Below are 16558 nucleotides of genomic sequence, written 5' to 3' on the forward strand. Positions count from 1 at the left end.
ATCTGAAGAACAGGCTGGATTTAGGCAGCAAAAAGGAGAGAAAAACATTCTGGGCAGATAATCTACATCTGCAAAGGCTCAAAGGTGCTGGATCTCATGGCGCTAAGACTGCCAGTAGTTTAGCAACATGGCAGCTGTAGGGGAGGGAGTAAAAGCTGGAGCGGTTAAAATAATAGAAGGTCTAGGTGATAGAGGGACATGAATTCTATTCTAGGGCTTTGGATTTCATGCTGAGTCTAATGTAGGGCAATGAAGGGGTTTTAAACAAGATGTTGACATAATCAGAACACACAGAGCACTGGCCTGGGAGTCAGAGGAGCTGTATCCTAGGTCTGGCACCACTAGTAAGAGTTGTGTGACCTAGAATCTTAGGCCCCAAGGAACCTATGAAATATATAGTGGAAGGGACATGGGGTTAGGAGCCAGGGCATGTAAGATCAAGCAACAGGTCTTACTGAGGAATGACACTGATTCCTTTTTCTGAGCTTCAGCTTTATTATCTATAAAATAAGAATAATAATGTTGTTTGTGCAGAGTAAATGAGGTAATATGTGTGAAACCACTTTGTACATAGTAAAGCTCTCTATATGTATTTTTTTTAATTTCATGTGTATGTGAAATTTAATTACATGTTATTTTTCATCAGATCAATGGTTCTCAAGTTAAGTTTCACATCCAAATCAACTGGGAAGCTTTTAAAGTACAGAATCCTGGGCCCCCATCTCCACATTTTTTTTAATGATAATCTCTCAGTTGGGGACAGGGGATCTGTATTTTAAGAAAGCTCCTCCAGGTAATTCTGGCATTTGAGAACTAGGATTGCGTCCATTGTCCGCCTACCTCTTCCAGTCCTCCACATGTTAAGGTTGAAGTACAAAATGTAGAGATACTTGCCTGAAGTCACAACCTAATTGGTGGCAAATCCAGGCCTAAAGTCAGGTCTCTTGATATTTAATTCAGTGCGGTTTCTTTTATATTTGCTTCAATTCCCTTAACTTACTCATTAAAATAAAGGGGTTTAGCTAATCTTTAATCCCCTCTCTTCAAAACTCCATAGTAGAACTTGGTGAAAATAAGAGAATATTCCTTAATAGAGAGAGAGAGAAAAGGGAAAAGGAAAGCTTAACTCCATGTTTGTTTGCTTCTTGCCTAATTAGGTCCTAAGTACTCTTGAAAGCACGCAAGCCAGACTTTATTTTGCTGAAGACCCTCCCACCTCACTCAAGTCCTTCAGGTGTCCTTCCCCTCTGTTCTTGGATAAAGTACCGAGTATTCCAGTGGAAGACGATGAAAGCCAGAATAATCACTCACTGCCTCATGATGAAAGTTTGAGGAAAGATGGAATGATGCAAAAAATTCCTTTTGAGTGCAGTCAGTCTGAAGTAACATTTCTGGGCCTTCGCAGTAAGACAGTGAGTGGGAGAAATGAGGACACTTGCAACATGCCCAGTTCTTCTTGTGAAGAAAGTTGGTCTCCGAAGCAGGCAGCTCCGTCCAGGGACTCGAGCACCAGTGGTACGACTGTGGACCCTTCTGGCCGTTCTTACAGAAGCAGGCTGGTGGAGACTAGCTGTTCCTCTGAATTTTCCTGGAGTAAATGTGAACAGTACAAAAAGGAATCTATTTCACCAGAACATAAATAAGGAAGCAAGTATTTGTGAGTTGCCAGAGCTCAGGCATTGCCTTGGGAATACACTGTCTCCATGAGGAGAGCCGGGAGGATGGCTGGTGGAGAATTTGGGTAATGCAGACCAGCAATCTGGGTAATTCCATTCCAATTCCATTTGTCCAAAGGAGAGTGACTTAAGAAATTGTTTTATCAGGGTAATTCCCTGATAATCAAACCTAGGCTAAAGTAGAGCCATTCAGAATTACTTAAGATCATGGGCTCTGACTTCAGACAAACAAAAGTTACCAAAGGGACTGTATTCTACGATTTTCTCCTTCAGAGCCTCATCTGCTATGTATGTTCGGTTCAGCTGGATTCCATTGTTTGGTTTAGTTTGCTCACGAAGGTTGTAGGAAATGTTTAATTTGTAAATGTTAAGAGATGCTTTTTAAAGAATTACTTTTTTTGTTTATTTCAGTTAACGCTTAATATTTTTCTGTTCATTCCTGTTAAGCCTGCCTGTCTGGCAGTGAGCCAGGTTCACCCTTGTCTGTTGGCTAAGGCATGTTCCATGTAGAGAGGGGATTCCTGCCCAAGACCTGTGTTTCTGGGTTTAAGGTCTTAGATAGTTTATCACATCTAATATAGGTATATTAGGAAAAACAATATTTTTATTTTTTAGATCTGGAGACTTGTTATAGCCTAAGTAGAAGGTATGAAATTTCAATCAAGTAATTTTTGTTTCTGAAAAAATAGCTAGTCACAGTTCAGCTTTTTGTTTGATTCTATACCTTCTAACTCTGTGCCTTTGCTTCTGCTGTTTACCAAATTCAAATCTACCCCATCTTTTAGAGCCCAGCAGAACTTCCATTTGTCCAAGAAGGTTCCCTAATCTCTCCAGCCAGAAGTACTTATTTTGTCAGCATTTCCATAGCAGTCTTTTTGTATTTCTATTTTATACTTGTCACTTTCTGAATTATATCAAAGTTGCCTGTGCCATCTCCTCCCTCTTACTAAATTGTAAACTCACTGTATTAGTTTCCTATTGTTGCTGTAACAAATGATCACAAACGTAATAGGTTAAAAGTAACATAAATTATTTTGAAGTTCTAGAGATCAGAAGTCCTTGGTGTTTTTTCTGAAACTCTAGGGGAAAACTCATTCCCTTGCTAGAGGCCACCTGTGCTCCTTGGCTCAGGACCCCTTCCTTCCTCCATCCTCAGAGCTAAGTGCTGGACCCCTCAGTGCCTACAGTGAAAGGCCATTAATGAAACTGATTAATACCAGGCCTCTGCCATTACTTAGCAATGTAGCACTTTTAAATCTAGATCTCTCTTTCTCTTTCTCTGACCTCTTTATCACCTCTTTTGCTTACTTTGGCCCTCTTGCCTCTCATGAAGACATGATGATTGCATTGGGCCCACTTACGAAAATCTCTACATCTCAGGATCCTTAATTTAATAATGTATGCAATGTCCCTTTTCTCCAGCAAAGTAATAGATTCACAGGTTTCTGGAATTAGGACATGAACATCTTTGGGGAGGCCATTACTCTATCATACACTCTAAGTGTGTAGCTGCCATCTCTTCAGGGCCTTGCATGTTATCCTTTATAGAGCAGGTGTTTCCTTGTAAGTTAAGCTGAGTTAAACCATCTCTGTGAACCCACATCATCAAAAATTCAGCTATAGTAAACATTGTTGAGTAAATTAAAGTGGGGAAAATGACTTTTTATTATGATGAATAGAAGCACTGTAAGAAACCCATTTCCAGAGGGTTTACAGAAGTGCTCTCTCTAGGATATTTATAACAAAAAGGTAGACCTGTAGCTTTCCATGCATCAGAGAACAGACCTGTGCCTTGTGTGTGTGTGTGTGTGTGTGTGTGTGTGTGTGTGTGTGTGTGTGTGTGTGTGTGTGTGTATGTGTGTGAATATAGTTGGGTTAATCATAGATTGGAGTCGAGATTCAAGAACAACTGATCAAAGAAGGAAGTATTCAGGAATCAGGTCAGGTTAACAGACCAATGTCAGAAATGGAGCTACAACTCTGGAAAAAAAGGATCTCTTGGCCCAAAGTGAGATTCAAACACACTAAGTCTTAGTCTGATTAACAGGCCAAATGAAGACCCCAGGTAAATAGCTAGGGGAGGCCATGCTCACAGGCAGGTCTGCAGGGGACCTGGCTGCCCCTCGCTGTCTTCCCCAGCAAAACTGCCCAGGTGCTAAAACTGCTGGGGAAATATGTTTGACTAGACTTCATATGATTTTAATTCTTGTGACCTGCCCTAGCTTGGCGCCTCTTGATTTACCTTGTTAATGAAAGGAAGCAGTATAAGCCTTTGACATTTGCCTTTATTTATTGTAAACCATTCTGAGGCTGATTTAGCTTATCTCAGAGATGTAGTCTGAAAGTGTTTTGGCTGAATTGGGAATATTAATTAGGAATTGTGTGAAGCTGCCACTACTAATTCAAGAGAGATAATCAAGACAATCAAGAATTCACCCCTTGTTAAGCTGTTTTTCACTTTGAATCTGGACACACACACACACACACATACACACACACACACACACACCAGTACTTTCAGTGTGTGGTCATAAAGGAAACTCTGACTAATACCAGGACCACACCTTTACATGGCACATGTATAATCGGCTGGTATTATGTTGGTTTGAACTTGCTTATTAGACTTAAAGCAGTGTATTTCAGACTTTAATGTGCATCTGAGCAATGTGGAATGCCTGTTAAGACACAGACCGCCCCACCCAGTTTCTGATGCAGTAGGTCTGGGGTTAGAAATTTGACTTTCTAACAAGTTCCCAGGCAATGCTGATGCTACTGAAGTGCAGGCCACTCTTTGAGAATCACTACCTTAAAGTGCTCTCAGATTGTTACAGATCAGTAGATTCTGCCTTTCCATCTAGGTTGTATGCTTTTTGAGAGACTAATCATTTCTTTTAATTCCTTTATATTTACCCTATTACCTAGGAGTTTGCTTAGCACGGAGTAGGAGCTCTAGAAATGTTGTTAATCAGTGAATTTTTTAAACTAGATTACCTTGTGAGGCTGTGACTTTTTTGGACATCTTAAAGACCAAATCAGATTCACTGACCTTAAAGACCAATATCAGATTAGTGATACGAGCAGATGCCATTGTGGCTGGAAATCATCAGAATCTTCTAAGGAAGGATCCAGTCCTCTTGACTAGATTTGCCTTCTAATGGGTTCATAGATGTCAAGAGATAGGAATTAACTCTTGCATCCTGCTATGGGTAACCAGAGGATATCTCGATGACTTCACGGTGTAGAGACTAAGGTAGAAGAAGACCAAGCGTGAGCCTCCAAGTGTTTTCTCCGATCAGCAAACACAAGTTAGTGAAGAGTTCACTCATCCTCATCCTTGCAACACACTGTGGACAATCCTCTAGGCAGATCCTAGTTACTTATTAGGGTTTTGGTCCCTTTTTCTAATGTCCCAAAACATAGGAAAAATACTTTATTATTTTTGAAAATAGGTATGGGGCTTCCGACAGTTTTATTGACTTCTTGAGAATTGTTATAATGATGCATGACTAACCACATAATGGTGTCATTTCATGAGCCGGTACACCAGCCTGTACAAAACAACTTTTATGACCCAAGGTACCATGAGTAGCATTTATTAAGTATCTGCCAGAACCCAGCACTAGGACACCAAGTAAGGAAGAAAAAGTATCTACCCAAGTTAGCATTTCAGGGACAGGTGTTATTTGAACTACAAACCAATGGAACTGAAAGGAAGAGCTGAGAGGGTGAGGAGAGACAGGGACTGTGTGCACTCTCCCGAGGATAAAGAAGGCTTCTTGGAGAAGCTTGCTGGGGAAAGAGAAGCGAGTAAGAGAGGTGGGAAAGAGGGTCCAAGAAGCACTCCAGGAGGGAGTAGCCAGGAAACTGAGGTCCTCGGCTCTGCCAGAGCTCTGCATAGCCGAGTCTCCAGGGCCGGAAGGATGGGGTGAGGGCAAAGGGAACTGGGTCCAGAGCATTGTGTGTTTTTCCTATCTACCCTCACAGCCACCTCCCAAAGGTATGAATCCCATTTTATAGATGAGGAAACTGACTCAGGGAGGTCAAGGAACTTGCCTGAGGGCCTCCCAGATCTGGAGAGCCAGGACTCAAACCCACATCTGTATGACTTCAAAGCCCATGCTCCTGTTCTATTCCACACTGCCCAAAGAAGCCACTGCAGATTCAAGCTCCTATGACAAGGGACAGATGCGAGAAGTCATTTGCTGATTCCACAGATGTTCAGTAGGCACACAGGCCTTGCCACGTCTTCTGCCTTTTGCACTATTCCTGCCCCTTTGCTACATTTGCCCACTTCTTCAGTTATTTGATGTGAGTTAAATGAGTTCACCCATCCATTTGTTCATTCATTGAATAAATATTTATCAACAGCATCTTTTGTGTCAAGCATTGTTCTAGGGGCTGGGGATACAGTGAAGATCAAACCCAACAAAAGTCCCAGCCCTCATGAAGTTTGTTTGACTGAATAAATGAATGGGTGGTTGAGTAGGAAGTGCTGTAGGAGAGTTTTAATCCCAATTCTAGCACTAACTGGCAACTCTCTATGAGACCAAATGCACTGAGCCATCTCAGACTGTTATCCAGATGTAGACTGTGACTTCTCTGCCAGCTCTTCCATAGAGGATCAGAGAGGTTTTCTCCTTGTCCTGTTGTATACTTGATATCACCATAGTAGCCTGTTGCTCTGCTGTTAGTGTGCACTTACAGCATGCTTTGTGGCTATTGTGCAGATCCTCTTCTTCCAGGGACCTGTGAATTCTTCAGGGCATTTATTTGACTACTGGTGACATCTTCAGTAGACTTCTAAGGAATCTGAAGACCTACACATGCTTCATCTCGCTCTCACTCCATAATGGAATTGCCCGTTGACTTCTCTCTTCTCCCATGAAATTGAAACATTACTGAAGGCAGGAGCTGCATCCTGCTCATTTTTGTGTCCCTGATAGCACAGTACCTGACACATCATATGGACCAACAAATATTTATGAAATGAATGAATCAAATAGTACTTCAGAACATCTTTAAAATCATTGTTATCTAGTGTATCCAGACTGTCATCTAGATTGCACCCAAAATTTCTTTCTAATATCTGTACTGTCATCAATCACTTGCTTAAATGGTTCCATCTCATCATTCTTGAATAAATGTTTTTAATTTCAAATATTAATATCTGAGATATCTTTGAAAAGAAGATTTACATATTATGTACCTGGCTTGTAAGTTTGCTTCATGGTGGAAAAAATTCCCAAACCATGCCTCAGCAACACTGAACCAACATTCTGACAAGGAATAAACTGATGTCTGTTGCAGTTTGTTTCCATCTTTCTGTCCCAAATTATTACATATCTATTTGATGGTTCATTGGACTTGACATGCAAGTATTTCTGGGGGAAGCATTTTTATTGCAAGGATGTACATTGTCTACCAAACCTTCACTTAGGAGCCTTCTTACTGATGTTATCTGCCTCACTGCAAACTTTGTGGCCATCTCATGAAAAGCAAGTGAGTATTTCCAAAGTTTTTCATTGGCTCCTTAATTTTAACATTTTCTTACCAACATTAATTGGAATGGAGAGTAAGAATACAGAAAGAGCATACTTGCAGAAGAGTCAGAATCAGTTCATGTTGATGTGTCTAATAGTGGGCTAGGTGCATCCTACATCTTTTAGCTTTCAACATCCATTGAGCTGGGTTCTATTACTCTAGGATCAAGGAAAATGATCTCAGAGAAGCTTACTCTTACCAGAAACATACCAATGTTGAAATGTGGGTACAAACTGAAAACTCTATTCAAATCCAAGAAATCTCTGCTCTGCAAAGGTGTGACTTAAAAATCTAAGTACCTTTTATTTAAAAATAAAAACAGCTAATAAATATGCATCCATCATTTTATTAATATCAATTTTATTCTCCAAGATTGGCAAATACTAAAGGAGTGGGCAAGAATATGGGTAAATGGGCATTCTTGTTACTGTTGGCAGGAATAAAAATTGGTACAACCTTTCTAGAAGGTGATATGTATCAAATTTGGCAATATACATGAAAAAATTTTTAAATAGTATACTTTCAACCAGCAATTTGTTTAGGCACTTATCCTAGTGAATACAAATTACACAAGTACATAAACATGAGGGCAAAGGTGTACTTTACAATACTTATAACATTGAAACGTTGAAAACAGCCTATCTTTCAACAGAAGATGGGTTAAATAAATTCTAGCACTTCTAGCACATATATTCAATTGAGTTGTATGCAACTGTCATGAAAGATTATTTAGATCTATGTTTATTGTTACAGAAATTTGTCCCTGAAATACTGAATGAGAAAGCAGACTACTGAATAGCATTTAACAATGAATATTTTGTGAATAAATTTATGTTTTATAGAGAAAGATCTTTGCCAAAATGTTAATAATGGTTTATTTCCTGGGCTAGAGTATTTGGGTTGATCTTTACTTACTTTAGACTTTCATGTATTTGAAGTTTTTATAATGAGAATGCATCACCTTTATTATTGGAAAGTAATAAATCTACTTTTATTTTGGAAAAAAAATTCTCTACATTTTCACATTCTCCTGGCCCTTTGTTTAGCTGTGCCCTTCATAACAACTGGCAACTACTAATAAGGCTTCTGTTCCAGTGCCCTTAATTATTTCTGTCTTCTAACCTTTGTGATTGAGGTTCCCACGTAGATTTGTCTGGTATCCCTTGAGTAACAGGTGCTGAGAGGGCTTATTAAAAAGTAGTTTCAGAGGCAAAAAGCAGACAAGTTGAAATACAGAAAAGTGGACAACAGATCACAGTGCATGGTGAGAATACTTTACAATTAAATATTAGTTGATTTTGGTAAAATCTTTAAGATTTATACCAACAAATCAGTATTTTAAGGAGTAACCTATAGTTAAAAGATTTTTGGAGGGGCAGATTTTTCACCATAAAGTATCCATTCCCCAGACTGGTGCCCCATGATCCATTTTTAGCCTACATAATAGGTTAACTTGCTGAATTTAGTAGACTCTGGGCTGTAGTCATCAGCTGAAAATAAAACTTGCAATAGTGCAGAGACAGTGTGACTGAATACAGCACTTTTCTCCAGCAGACAGAGATGGAGTCTATGTAACAATGCTAACGGGGGCCGCAATAATGCATTGATTATAAAGGGAAATAGCGAAGTATATTCCAAGGTCAAATACCAATTCTAATGAGTTCTATCTGGAGGGACTGTTCTGTGAACATAGCTAAGTCACAGAGTATAAAAAATAAAAAAACAAAAAAACACTTCCTACATAAATCCAGCTAAAAGATATATTAATGCTGACTTTTTAAGGACATAATTCAGCCACAAATTCTATTCCTTTGATATAAAATTAATATGTTGGTGCTATTTTTGGGTTTCCCAGAAGGAAAATGCCAGGTAATACCAACTGAACCATCACTGCAAAGATGTCAGCAAAAGATGAGGAAACTCATACATAAATATACCATAAAACAGAGTCATTCTGACAGCCACTGGAGTGAGGTATAAATAACTTTCATAATCTTCTTCATCCCATTATTCACTAATCTCAGTATCATGTCATTCTAAAAGTGTACAGGCTAATTATAGTGCACTTGCTGGACCCTTAAACACTGAGATTTGTGATATTTTTTTTTCTTTTATATTTGTAACACAGGATATTTAAAAAGAGTTGCAATGACTTCCAGCCAAGGGCAAATATTAATCTATGACCTTTTGTTGTTTTTATTTCATGCATCCTGGAAGATAATGTAAGATTCCAGTATGCTAACAAAGCCAAATATGCATGTTTATATTAACTCACTACGGCAGCTCTAAAGCTATTATTGCTTGAGACAGGTGGAAGAGCAATCGCTGACATTTTCTTTATACATTTGTCAAGCAGTTTGAAGAGGGGAGAATAATTCAAGTGATTAGTGTCCTGTCTTGGCCATTAAAATGTATTTCTCTAATAAAAAAATCATTACCTTATTTTGGAAGACATAGTCTGGCATGCCTTTATCTTTCTCCCTTCCTCATATCTTGGCATCCTCCCTCCTTATTTCAGTGGTCACTTTGGCGAACCAGTTGTCTCATAGTTGAAAGAGCTTATCAATTGCAGTGAAACTACATGTCTGCTTCACTTCAGCCACTATTTCCAAGGCCACACTCTGAATCCTATCACTTGAAACTGCTACACATCAGAAATTATAGCATGTTGTTCTTGACCGTATAAAGACACCCTATCATCTGATCTCCTTGATTTTTCCTGGCCTATCAATAACCATCCTCTTCCTCCCCCATTTATTCCATGTTTTTCTTTGCAAAGACAGGGCCATGGGTTCATCTGTATCAGTTGTTGGTTTTACAGAGGGAGAAATAGAATCCCTACTAGGTTTTCTAAGCAGGTGGAATTTAATATTGAGAACTGGCTATCAAAGAGCTGGAGAGGCTGGAAGAACAGACACAAAGAAAGATGTGAAGTTACCCAGAGATTAATGACTACAGCCATCCATTTTCACTCTTATGGATGAAGAAGACGGGAAAAGGGGTAACTGAGAGCCCCTGACCACGGCTGTGCTGAGGGCTGAGACTTGCTGTCGATGCTTCTGGAATGGTGCTGCTAAGCAGGAAAGCAGAAATGTGGCCTGGACCACCCCCGGTGCAGGTGCTACTCTACTTCTAGGGCCCCAGGGAGAAGCAAAGAAAGGAAAAGCTTCCCTGTTTGCAACACATTCCATAATAGAAGCTAGGAAATACAATTTTCTCTGAGCTACAGAGGAAAGCACAGAAAGGTAAGAATGAAGCTAAGAGCCAACAGACAAATCCTACTCTTTAGCTAATCAGCATTTATTCTCTCACCCTTCCACCCTATATTTACACTTCCGGTAACAATAACAGTATCACACAAATATCCCGTAAGTTACTGAAGATGCTGTTATTCTCCCAAAGAGAAGCTGCAAGGTTTCATCAGTCCTCACTTCCATCTCTAGGTGATCTTAACATTTTTTCCACCTGAATTATCCAAGCATAAAAGTAGTCATTACCATTTCTTACATAATATAGGAGAAAAGAGAGGGAAAAAAATAATTGGTGAATATGCACAGATACATACAAAACAAAGGAAATGTGCATGACTGCTATAGTCTTTGTTTCTATAATTTGCCATAAGGCTGCAATTTATATTTAACATGCTTCTTTCATTCTTCCATGTTCCCTTTGACCTCGGCCAGCACATCAGTTGTCTCACTTTCCTTCCCTGATGGTGTGCATCAAACCTTCATTCCTGAAGGGTGTGAGTCTAGTGGCCCTGCCTCTGTTAATGTGCTATGATTGTACATTAATCTTCAATGCTGGGTATAGGACTGTGAGTACACAGAATTCTCTGGATCCCAAACTTAAGCCTCCCTGCCATCACTGTGCTCACCAAATCTGATTTACTCCTCCTTGATACCTGCAATCAATACCCAGAACCAGTATATCAATCTACTTTCTTCTTGGTTCAATGGTGTGAAGAGCCCCAAAATGACAGTCTCTCAACCTCCAGGTCAGTGAAACCACTGCTGTGTCCACATGGGATCATCTCTCACTTGATCTAAGATCTTTCAACTAACAGACCTCAGAATTGAAGAGCTAGGAACACCCCCACTCAAAAAAAAAGAGGAGTGGGTATTTTTGTTTTTCTCTGCATCCTAGTCATTGAATAATGGGAAAAATTTTTAATCATTAGTAACTCTCAATGCATATCATACCATATCCAATGGAAATAATATTTTAAATATGGCAGGTAAAAAGAACATTAGCTAATTCTATTATTTGGGTATGTTTCTGTTAATCTAGTCTAAGTTTGTTCTAAGTACTAGTTCATGTGTGCACCTGTGCACCTGCACATGTGTGTGTCCATGTCTGTGTGTGTGTGTGTGTATGTGCGTGTGTGTCTTGAAATTATCGTTCCATACTAGCTCCTTCTGAGCTTGTGGATCTACCAAGGCCTAAAGGTCTTTTCCACATAAACTGCTGATGGCATGTGTCTCCTTCATTCTGTGTAATTGACTTTAGGAAATAAAACTTTGAGTTTATTGTATTACCATTGTTATAATATTATCCAACTATTTCTAAATGACTTTAGATACATACGTGGCTCTGTGCCATCTTGTTTGTTTTGACTCATTGATCCAACCGTTGAGGCAGCCCCCCGCTAACTCCTATTTCTTGTCTCTCTCCCCTTCGTTACTCAGCTTCAGCCGCCCTGCTGTCTTGCACGCCAACCTGTTCCCGTCTCAGGGCTCTCACACCTGTTCCTTTGCCGCAACTCTCTTCCCCCTGCATTTCTCCTTCCGCTCTTATTCTCTAGCATCTTTTATAATCTATTGGTTTCCTTCAATTCACTGGTTAGTGCAGGACATGACATTATATATTTATTTGTTTATCAATTAATCTTCTTCCCTAGAATATAAAATCCATGAAGCCAAGGACTTTGATATGTTCACCACTGGATCCCCAGCACTTAGAAAATTTCCAGAAACACACAGATGTTCAATAAACATTGTTTTTTGAATGCATGAATTAGCTAGTATTTAAATTTTTTAATTCAGTCATCCAACTTTTAGCTCTTCTTTTCAGAGCTGTGTCATTTGCCAGTTTAATGAGGTTGTGTTCCCTAGCCACAAAATTGTTTATAACAAGTGCTCTATAAGTAAGGCCAATTTCAGAACTATGTGGTACCTCACTGAATATGCTTTTTCAGGTCCATGTCTTTCCAATAATTAAATAATCTCTAGGAATACGTTCACCCAGCCTGATTTCATCTTATTTTTCAACATGTATTTCTCTATCTTGAATACAAGGTAGAGAATCCAACACCTTGAATCCAACACCTATGGATTGCATAAAAGGACCTTCATTAACTGGTCCCAAACTCTCTTTTCATCATTTATGTTCCATCATTACCTCCTTCCTGCCTTCTTTCCATAGACTGTGTATCTTTTGTTCTAGTCCCACTAAATCTGTTATGATTCCTGAAGCATACTGTATCCCTTCTCATCTTCATACCTTGGCACACGCTGTTCCAGCTATCTGGCATGCCCTCCTCTCTCCACCCCTACCTTCAGAAAGGTGCATCCTTGAATATCATTCATGATCTAGCATAAATACTACTTCCTCCACGAATCCTTCCCAAACCTCCCTGACTGATTAATTACTCCCTCTTCTGTTCTCCCTCAGCACTTTAGATGTTTATCCAGTTTTGCTTTTTATTGTTTGTGATCATTACCATATTATTCATCTCTTTTAGTGTTGAGGCTGACCTTCTCCAACGTAAAAAGTCAAATACTCATTGATGTCTATTGAATAAGTGAAAAACATAATGCAATATTTTATTCATTGCTTGTGGAAGTTTAAAGAAAGCAGGGCACATCCAATAGGACCTGATGGCACATATTGTTTTCCCAGAACTGGCTTCCAACAAGGTGGCCCTAACCTTGGTGACTTTTCTAGGATCCATCTCAGAGACCAGGATTCCTCAGTCACTGGAATGGACTTATCTCTCAAGGACAGACCTGCATTGACCAAGTTCATGGAGGCTGATCAAAATCAGTATACTAATTTTCTACTTTATAATGAAAAATACAACTGTTCAGAGAACTGAAATTCTCAAGTCAACCTATTAGTGCATTGTGTCCCTTTAGACTAGTTATATATGAAGCAATGTGATATGGCAAAGGGGAGTTAGTTGCTCTTAAATATTTTTCAATAAAGGAGGCTGGAGACCATTTCATGCACTAGAGAAATATTCTTTTCAAGGAATCTATGATGTTTGAGGTTGCTTAGCCAAGACTGCCACTCCATTGGCAGGGCCTGGGGGAGCACCTTCAACTTGGCCACTAACACTCCATTTCCTGTGCAGCTGTGGTCAGCCAACATCTCTCTGACCAAACCGGACGTAACAGATTTCACTAAGTGTCTAGTGACTAAGTTATATTCTTATTCGAGTTCCCACTCTTCCCTTTTACGTAGTCATGGATGCTCTCCTGGTGTTCCTGTTCATATTTGTTGCCTGTGGATTTAATTTAACTCAAAGGACAAATATATTTCTACCTCATTGTCAGTTCTGTTTAATGCAACAAAGACCAAAAAGGGTCAAGGGACTAAACAAGGTCTTACAACTTGTCAGTAGACAAGGCAGAAATCCAAGCTGGTCTTACTGTGCTGATCTGGAACGCTATTTTGCTTTTCTATGTGGAAATACCTAATAATTACTCAAGGACACTAGTTCTTAGCCTTTTCCTCCTGAATAAAAATAGTTTTACGAAAGGTCTGAACCTATCCTATGGAAACAATCACAGAGATGTAAAAAAGTTATAGCTAGAAGGATACACATTGCTACATTGTTTACAGTAGTAAGTAGCTGGGAAGAACCTAATGTCCAGCAATGGAAACTGGTTAAATAAGTTATAACTAAGTGTTGTCATGAACACAATGTCATACAAGAATGTTGGTCTATAGTGTTAGTAATAAAAGACAGATTACTAAACACTATGTAAAATAGGATCCTGCTTTTTGTGAAAAGAAAGTGTATGGATACATAATTGTAGAAAAAAGACTAGAAAAAAATAAACAAAAATATCTGAAAGAATGTGGATATTAGAACTATAATGATGTCCACCTTCTTTTTTTGCTAATCTATGTTTTCTAAATTTTCGACAACATGTATTACTTTATTTTTAAAATATTTGCCATCATTAGAACAGTTAAAAATTTGCCTAGAAAATGAAAAACATGTAACAATGTGTCACTATTTTCATTATGTAGTTTTCATTAAGCTGCTTTTGTCTTTCTATTTCACATGCTATTAATTTCCTGTAATGATACTCCACTACAGATGCTCTTTAAACTTATTAATCACTTGTATTTCTATCGATACAAATGCAGGCAAGTCTTTTTTCTTGTTCTCCGGGAGAGACTTTTAGAAGCAAATATTCAAGGGACTAAGTTTAATTTGTTAGAGTACTACAGTGATGTGATAATAATTACGATTTTGTTTCCAGTGTGGGAGAGTAAGCTGTATACTAAAGCTGCAGAATGTACCTCTTCAGAGCCATCGTCTGCAGACACTGTTGATTGGAACAGAGACCTCCAGAGAACAAGAACAGCATGCAATATCATCTCTCTGGTCAACCAATAATACTATGTTTGTATGTGAAGTACAGCAATTGGATCAAGGAATGTTAATGTCTAATTATAATGCAATTGCATTTTAATTTAATTTCCAAATTCAAAGAATATAAAACCAGCATAATTAAAGGTAATGAAATGTAAAGTCCTCTAGTATGTATTTTTCCTCATAGGCTCATCTTCCTGCCCTCCTATTCCCTCCAAGGGTTATTTGTTCACTGCTGACCTCCCTCCAAGACATTTCTGCTCAGTCCAGTGGAAGGTTCATTGCTTGCAAATAAACTGCTCTTCATTCTCAACCTGCTCAAAGAGATTTTCACTCTGCCCTTTATCTTAATAGACCCTGGCTCTCATCAAAGGCACTACTTTTCTTCCCTTACCGTTCATCCAGGGAAGGATGCCCATTCTCCCATGAACCTGTACCCGTATACCCCATCCTGCCAGCTCCACACTGCTGCTTCTACACAGTTAATCTCCCAGCCAAGGGCTGTCTTTGTGCGCATGTGTACAGTCACTGTGCACTGCGCCCCCATGCTTGGGGCTTCCATGCTCTGCAGCTGCCATCTTGAAACTCTTAGCAGTTGTTAAGGGCTGAATTGTGTCCTCTCAAAATTTTCTATAAATATTTGCTCCTCAACCACACTGGACTTCACTTTCCAATCACATCTTTGTTGCCAGAGCCTAGCATTATTCCTGGCACACGGCAGACCTTTAGCATTGAGCGTCTCTACAGGGACTGAAGAGATAAATGAAAAATGCTGGAGATTTCTCCACCAGAATTCCACTAGGTGTCACTTTCTCTACATTTTAGGAAGAAACAGTGCAAGCATTTAGTAAATCAATTCTTAATGAAAAATTCAGCTTTGTGTTTAATTTTTAAAGTCATTTGTTGTTTATTTAATGGAAATGGAAATTCTGCCATGTCGTATAAGCCTTGAAGCACTGTGTGACTGCCAGCTCTTTTTGGTTTTATGGATAATGTCAAAATTCATGTTTGTGTAAAAAACAAAACTGAACATGGCATTTAGTTTTGCATATTAAGAATTCAGACCACTGAATTTCTATGGAAGTTTCTTCCATATTTTTAGGTTAATATTCTTAGATAAGGTTAATATTTAATTAATTTATTTCAAACACATCTATAGATTATCCTGAAGACCTTTTCCTCTAAACCTTCATTTCTTTACTAAAATTTTTCTCATTTAACCTCAGTTGCAGAATTAATGGTATATTCCTACTGATTATCTTGATTCGCCTCACACTACCAAGGTTTTAATAAGGAGGAGAAGATGATTTCAATAGCAATTAATAGCCACTTAAAAACAGTACAAATACACTTAATATATATCTAATGCCTTAGTATTTTAGTTACTTCTTCCAATTCAATATTCTTGACTAGCCTCCAAAGCAGCCACGGTATCAATATTTTGTTTTTAAAGGAAAATATTATTCTTAGCAACACTGAAAATGTAATAGTACTGCTAATGGTCACTGAGATTATACTCACTGTTAACCTTCTAGAAAATCTGGAGGTATCAACAATCGATTAAATACCATGAGATAAATGCATCGACAGAATAGCAACAAGTACCATGGTTGCACAGGAAAGGGATTAGGGGACGATTACGTGTTAGAATGGGTGGCAAGGAATATTTACAGTCTGTTTAGGGAACGTTCGTGCAGTGTCTCCATCCTGTAACAGAACTCGCCTTCTCATG

At 38.8% G+C, this 16558-nt stretch overlaps 1 protein-coding gene across 1 annotated transcript in view; it reads left to right on the forward strand.

The window, feature by feature from the left end:
* Positions 1-6806, forward strand: part of IRAK3 (interleukin 1 receptor associated kinase 3) — a 57253-nt gene extending 50447 nt beyond the window's left edge. The window contains exon 12 of the mRNA XM_037007163.2: positions 1158-6806. Coding sequence (XP_036863058.1) covers positions 1158-1643 — 486 coding nt within the window. The 3' untranslated portion in view covers positions 1644-6806. The remainder of the gene's footprint in view (positions 1-1157) is intronic.
* The last annotated feature ends 9752 nt before the right edge of the window (positions 6807-16558 follow it).

This window comes from Manis javanica, chromosome 10 (assembly GCF_040802235.1).
Source record: "Manis javanica isolate MJ-LG chromosome 10, MJ_LKY, whole genome shotgun sequence".
NCBI classification, from domain to species: domain Eukaryota; kingdom Metazoa; phylum Chordata; class Mammalia; order Pholidota; family Manidae; genus Manis; species Manis javanica.